Source organism: Fundulus heteroclitus, chromosome 18 (assembly GCF_011125445.2).
Source record: "Fundulus heteroclitus isolate FHET01 chromosome 18, MU-UCD_Fhet_4.1, whole genome shotgun sequence".
Taxonomy (NCBI): Eukaryota; Metazoa; Chordata; class Actinopteri; order Cyprinodontiformes; family Fundulidae; genus Fundulus; species Fundulus heteroclitus.
Window position 1 is genome coordinate 16211704 of NC_046378.1, and position 7423 is coordinate 16219126.

At 39.4% G+C, this 7423-nt stretch overlaps 1 protein-coding gene across 2 annotated transcripts; it reads left to right on the forward strand.

Moving 5' to 3' along the window:
* Positions 1 to 3323: 3323 nt before the first annotated feature.
* Positions 3324 to 5985, forward strand: LOC105923450 (sarcolipin). Of its 2 annotated transcripts, XM_036149894.1 has the most exons (3): positions 3324 to 3704; positions 4166 to 4224; positions 5209 to 5985. In XM_036149894.1, the coding sequence occupies exon 3, from the start codon at positions 5261 to 5263 to the stop codon at positions 5354 to 5356; it is 96 nt and encodes a 31-aa protein (XP_036005787.1). In that variant the 5' UTR covers positions 3324 to 3704; positions 4166 to 4224; positions 5209 to 5260; the 3' UTR covers positions 5357 to 5985. The 2 variants fall into 2 exon arrangements, with proteins under 2 accessions (XP_036005787.1, XP_036005786.1); XM_036149893.1 differs by lacking the exon at positions 4166 to 4224 and having other exon boundaries at positions 3373 to 3704.
* The last annotated feature ends 1438 nt before the right edge of the window (positions 5986 to 7423 follow it).

Below are 7423 nucleotides of genomic sequence, written 5' to 3' on the forward strand. Positions count from 1 at the left end.
GAGACCTGTCTATCATGAGAACCAATGTCACCAATGTACTTGGAAAGATCAGGCCAAGCGGATGAGATCCCTCAAAACTTTGGATGATGTTGGACTGTCTCAGTTAGTGTACCTATGCAACACTATGTGGAAGTCATCTGTGCTTTTTGCCATTGATCAGATTCATAATCATCACAAGTACCACTATGGAGTCTGAATGTATCCCTGTGAGATGCCTGGAGTTCTAGCTTTATTTTGTTTTACTTTTTTATTTTTTGCAAAGGATGTTCTACAGTTAGGGTCGCAGATTTGAGACCTTTAATATGGGTTGGGAGGGAGGAAGCGATGAGCAATGATTGATTCTTGTATTGGACTGAACAGCTGCCTCATGCTTGAATTGGTCACATTTACAGGCAAATTGGTTCAAGGATCTGCAGTGATTTAAGTTCGTCTATAATGATGTGGACATTTTGGAAAGTAGAAGCCCTTTTTTTTTTTACATTCAGACTTCCGTTTATTGTCAAATCCTATTGGTGGTAACTGAGGAAATACAAAATTAACTTCCACCAAAAATTTTGAGAACCTTGAGGGACGGGACGTCAATTTGGAAGAGGGTCGCATTAATAGATAGATAGATAGATAGATAGATAGATAGATAGATAGATAGATAGATAGATAGATAGATAGATAGATAGATAGATAGATAGATAGATAGATAGATAGATAGATAGATAGATAGATAGATAGATAGATAGATAGATAGATAGATAGATAGATAGATAGATAGATAGATAGATAGATAGATAGATAGATAGATAGATAGATAGATAGATGGATTTCTTGCATCAACAAATGCACTTTTCTCCAAGAGCAATGTTTTTGGTATATTTTCTTTTATGCATCTAGTTTTTTTGAAAGTAGGAATAATTGCGAAGGCATGTGGGCACTGGCATGATGAATGGAGAAATGTTTGTCATATATAAGCTGCTATTGACAAAGACCCTTAAAAAGACAACCCAGAACTGATTCTTTTCATTGTTTATTTTGGGTAGACAAACATTGAATTACCCCTAAAGTTTATGTTTGATCGATTCATGGGTCACAGTTAAGTGGTTTAACAAACAGATATACAGATCTCTGATATATCAGGAATAAGGGCTGAAGCGAAAAAAGTGAACACAGCTTTTAAGGACAATAGCACAAATAATTTTTTTTGCATTGTACCATATTTTGCTGCGTAATGCAAGTCAAATGTAGGGAACATGTACGTATATAAAGCTTCTAGTGTCCTACAATGCATGCTATGGTGTCTCTGAGGCTTTGTTGACACTTCCTGTCTCTCCGCTGATTTAGACAGTAACCCTGCCAACTCACGTCTGTCTTAAACACGCTCACAGCTGTCACAGTGGGCGCCCACTCCGCATTTATTCAATCACCTCAGCACCGGATACCCATGACAATGGGAATCCCGGGGTCACATACTGTAGTTATCGCTGTGGGCCTGGCAGAACAGCAGCAGGGATAAAATTACATTTATTTCCCTCGGATAAAGCCTCTGGGAACGACCTTGGTATTCTTTGATGGAAAAGTTCAAGGCAGCTGTGCCTGCGCCTTGTCCCGGCGTGCCCCTTCGCCCAGCAGGAATGGTGAGTGTTAACGCTCGTTCAGAGATAACTTGGTTGTTAGCAGCTGTTAAGTGTGAGATGAGCTGAGAGGTTTGCTGTTGTAAACTGTCAGAGCCCTTTTCTTAGCTCGAGTAACACAAACAGAAGAGGCCACATAAAGAGGAAGCAAGTCCTTCAAGTGAATTCATGTTAAAAGTCAACTGAATGAAATTATTTTTTTTTAAATAAAAAAAGATGGGGTACTTTGAGCATGGAAAAGCATATGTGGAGCAACAAATGCTTTTGGTTGTTTTATGAGCAACTGATCTTCAAGGAGATTGTTGGTCTAGCTCACAGGTGTCAAACTCAAGGCCCGCGGGCCAAATCCGGCCCGTCAAGGTAGATTATCCGGCCCTCAAGAGCCAAAAAAAAGGAATATAATGTCATAAAGTAGAGGCATATATCCTTTTAAAGTGTATAAAGTGGCTAAAACGGTGCCTCCTATAAGTGTAACTCACCCCAATATCAACTTTTTTTTGCAGATAAACTGTATAAACTGGGACTAAGGTTGCTACTTTCATGTTACTGTGCATGTTTTGTACTTCTATGTGAACTGGAATGAAATTATGAAATGAAAAATATTGTCTATACACATGCAACCGGCCCTTTTAATGACTTCATGACGCCAAAGTGGCCCCATATAGAAATGAGTTTTACACCTCTGGTCTAGCTGATCTTTCTATGTTTTTCTGCAGAGGATGTTGGTTCAGGTTTTTTGTTTCACTTCCTTGAGCATCTAAATGAAATAAAATAAAAGTTGCTGCTCACCTCATACATTTTACCAACACCTTCAATGTTTTCTGCACTCTTAAAACTTGAATGTTGTGAAGAAGCTAAATGACGAATTTGGGAGAAATTCAGTCGTTCAAGATTTTACATCTTTCCTGCGACGGACTGACGAATTGTCCAGGGTGTGCCCCGCATCTCGCCCAACCACCACTGGAGACAGGCACCAGAGGTACCCCTAAAATAAAACGCAGTATTAAGTAGCTTTATTTATTCTGAGATGTGTGACTTCAGATGGCATTTGGTTGCGCTGGAGTTTAGGGTTATCGGAAAAAGAGGGGTTAAAACTAGTGTACTCCCTACTTTTCGTGCTGTTATTTGCCAAGACTCTTGAAGACCCATCATAACTGTGTTGTGGTGGATTAGCATCCTGTCAAGCCTGCACCCCTCCTCCCGCCCAGTCACCACTGGAGATAGGCTGCAGCCCACTCATGCCCCTGCAAAGATAAGAAGGTATGGGCAGTGGATAAAGGAATAGAAGTATCATTTTCCTTTCCCTGGGGAATTATGATCTAGGTTGTGTTGTTCTGTCACAAAGAATCCTAATAAAACACTTGCAGATGGGGTTGCAGCAAAATACGACTCTGGAAAGCATTCATCAAATTGCACACCACACTTTTCAGATTATTTTGTTGCAAAAGACTTTAAACATCACGTGTCATTTTCTTTCCACCTCACATGTATTCATGCACAACGTTCTGGTGGTGCATCATACAAAAAAAAAAAAGACACATCTTACAATTGTGATTGGGTCTGAGTGGGCCTACATCCTTCAGTTTTATGTTGGAGTGGCTGTTTTCTCATTCTCCTCTGCTCAGAATATGGGTCTGACCTGGATACCGTTACCCGTTTCCAATATTCATCAGATGATACAAGGATTGTGTGTTGGAACAACTGCGACCCACCGAGTATCTACAACAAGGCTGCAAAAATAACCCTCCTCCGGCTGTGTGTGGAAGGAGAGGGAGACGCCGTTAAGGTTATGGGCGGAAAATACTCCAGTGGACGATCCTGTGGAAAATAACAGCCTCTACTGGTCTTTTTGTTGGTGCGTGACATCAGTCTGTGTGTATGTGAGCCATGGGCGGTCCACTGAGGGTGGGCTACTTTAGGAGTAGAACCTCGCTCCGCCCGAAGCAGAAAACTGGACAACAGTGATCAGCAGGAGCTACAGAGGAGAAGCTGTCAGCAGGCAGAGGACGAGGAGCTGTTTCTGCTGCCAGAAAGGACACAAAAACAAGCAGAACATCTGAACAATTTCTGCGAATAGACCAGGTAATAGTCAATAAGATCACTTTAATAATTCCATCCATTTTCTTTGCAGTGCAGGAAAATCTGTTGGGAATAATTGATGCATCTGCAGGAGTGTGTGCAGGGGAGATTTAACCTTATCTCATTAAAGCTACGACAGAAAGCGCAACCATTTCATGCAAAGTTTTATTTGGCAAATAAGTTCAACAGATGTGATTATGTCAAAACTAAGGGCATCTCCTCAATCTTTCTTTATGTAGCAAAAGGTGTCCCCCAAGGATCGGTTCTCGGATCTGTAAGATATGGATACATTTCAGACGCTAATTTCAATTTTGTTGCTGACGATACCTTAATGCATTGTTTTGCATCTGCACCTTGTGACGTTTCAACAACATTTTGACACAGTGTTTTCTGTAAAATTTGAAATTACATGTAAATTACTAAAAAGCAAAACCTATGTTGTTCTTCTGTTCTTCTGCTTGAAGTCTTTCAGTCGTCCATCTTCTGCCACCCAACATGTTTTAGAGATTGAGGGTGTCTGAATGTAAATAAGTACACATCTTGGATAATGATTCTCAGACTGATCTTGATTATCTTAACCAGTAGTAAATTGGTTAAAAGCTCAGACCTAGTTTATACTATTCCCATTCAGGTCTCTCTTTTGAGGCTAGAAATATCTGCTAGTTTTACATAACTTACAGGTATAATTTCTATGCATACCTCTTTCCAATTCTTTAACAATCTTGATACAGTCCACCACAGAGCTGTGAGATTCATTACAAAACTTTAAACCTCTGACTGATCACTGAAAAGATTCTTGCACTGAATGCCCCGCTTTATTTCTGCAAGGCTCAGTGGTGTATTGTCAGCTGTAAAAGTTACATTTGCCCTTTCCCCTTCATATCTAAAATCTCACATCCACCAGAAAAAGCCTCACCGTTTGTTCACATAACCTGTTCCTGTTGATGGTGGGAGGAGCGTATTAATGAGCTGGGGGAATAAGCTGTGAAGTATTCTGCGCTTCACTTGTGGAATCAGCTCCAAAATCAACATTATTTAGAGGAAAATCATCTAACTGAACGAGTTTAAAGAATTCTTTAACATTGCCAAAGTTTATATTTCATATTCGTAGGATGAGGTAGCTTGACAATGTTTTGTTACATGATATTGTTTCATTGGACTGTCTCATGTCTTTTTTTTTTATATGTTTTAATGAGGAGCTATTATTTTACAATGTGCAAAACATTTATGCATGTCTTATAGCTGACTCTGACTCAAGGGCACCCTTGTAAAACTATTTCCTGATTAAATAAAGTATAGATAGAAAAAAAAAATGGTTTCACATCCCGATTAGTGTTTCAATGCTGTGTCACAAACGTGGGATAATACCGTGGCTCTTGCGAAGGATGCTGACTGCTTATCTGAGAGCTGCAGAGCCCTCTGACCTTTTTTTCCAACACGGCAGAGCGACGGCATGCTTAAGCTTAAATGTCAGCTCAGAACCTCTCCGCCCCTCCTTTTCTTCTAGATCTTCGTAGGCCTCCAAAAAGAAGCCTCTCGCCGTTCCCCGTCTGCTAACCATGGACCGCTCGGCGCAGGAGTTGTTCCTCAACTTCATGATCGTCTTAATCACCGTGCTGCTGATGTGGATACTGGTGAAAACTTACCAGGACTGAAGCATGGAGCCGCGAGGGGCCAGAAAAGCCGGAGGCAGAGAGAATAAAGGGACAGATGGGGAGAGTCCAGCGTTTAAGACTGTTGGTGCCGGCTAGATTTTTGCCTGAATACAGTGTTTACATTTTTTCTGCGTTTTAGATTATGAACGCGCACGGAGGCTGATTCAGATCTGCAGTCTTCCTTTAGGGTCAAATTCTCTGGTTATGCGTTTGCTGTCTGAGATGCACGTAGTTTCTAAAGGCTATTCAAAAAAAAGTGGGGAAGCATGAAAGAGATGGGGGTGGGAATAAAATGAAAAACAGTGAACAAGCAGCACATTTTCTTAGGCACATTAAACTATCATTAATCTGTTGTTCAATTGACTTCATGTACGCTCACTTCTTGTCCTTAAAAACTCGTCCACTTGTTAGTTTTTGTTGCATTGCACCAGCTAGTTACGCATTCACTAAATATGTGTTTTTTTTTCTGCTTCGGACATTATCGGAAGACAAAAAAATAGAATAACATGTCTTCTTTAACAGGAACAGATGCTGTTGCTCGTTTTTTATTTCCCAAAAGCACAGAAACCAGGGCGTGCAGAGTCACATGGCAGTGTAGCAGCCAAATAAAAGCGTGCTGTTTATTGTGAGTGTTGATATGACTTTATTTTTCCCCTCTTCAGTTTTAATTACAGGTGGCCCCAACTGCATTTAAGAATGACAGAAGTTTGGGAAACTGAACATCTTTTTTCTACTAAGCCAAACATCTGAGACCCATTTCAGACCTACAATAAGGAGTTCTTTTCTGATGGAATATTTCAAAATGAAATTATTTAGCATTTTTAATTGATACAATTTATGGTCCCAGATTTTGGTTCATAGGGCAGGAAGTTTGGACACCGCTGGTTTAAACAAACTGTTTAACACAAGCGCTCCAACAGCCCAGAACATGTTGAATGGTAAAAATTATCAGGAAATATTACTAAAACACATAGATATGTATTTTATATATTTTCAGACATAGTTGTATTGTTCAAACAGTTATTTGCTTTCCTCATTGGCACTTATCTTGTGTTTAGGCCTTTTTTGGCCATGATTGTGAATTTCTGCCAGAATATGAAGCCTCTAAGGCTGAAAATATGACCGGATAAAAATAGGAAAGAAAAAAGCCGACTGGAAGCGATCTTACCAATAATAATACACAAAGACCAAACAGGGTTCATTAAACAAAGACAAACACAGGACAGTATAAGAAGAGTGTTAAATATAATGCAACAGGTTAATCAACAAAAACAAGAAACCCTAGTAATTAGCTTAGATGCAGAAAAAGCTTTTGACTCCGTGAGGTGGATCTTCTTATACAAAGTACTAAATAAATTTGGCTTTCATCGATCAATAATTGAGACAATTTCAGGACTATATTCTAAACCTACAGCTAGGATAAAAATCAACGGAGACCTCACGGAGTCAATCGCCCTCGAAAGAGGATCAAGACAAGGCTGCAATATGTCTGCTCTCCTTTTTGCCTTGTATATAGAACCGCTCGCTCAATGGATAAGGGAAAACCAGAATATAAAAGGTGTAACAATCCTGGGACAGGAGCAAAAGCTTGCCCTGTTTGCAGACGATCTACTGCTGACCATTACACATCCAACCCAAACATTACCTTTAACTATCAAAATGATTGAAGAATATGGTACATTCTCAGGATACAAAATTAATGTTAGTAAGACTCAAGTTTTAACTTTAAATTACAATCCTCCACAGAATATTAAAAATAGCTACAAATGGAAATGGGAAGCCGAATCAATCAAATATCTGGGTATGGTTTTACACAAAGATTTTAATAAAATGATTGATGTTAATTATGGACCTCTGAATGTTAAATTGCAATCTGACCTACAAAGATGGGGTTCATTACCATTTCTTGATTTGCACTCAAGAATTGACTCAGTTAGAATGACTCTCCTCCCACAAATGCTTTATCTATTCCAATGCCTTCCATTCTATATTCCACAAAAACAATTTGATGAATGGGATAAAATTATATCCAGATATATTTGGAAGGGTAAAAAACCTAGAATCAAG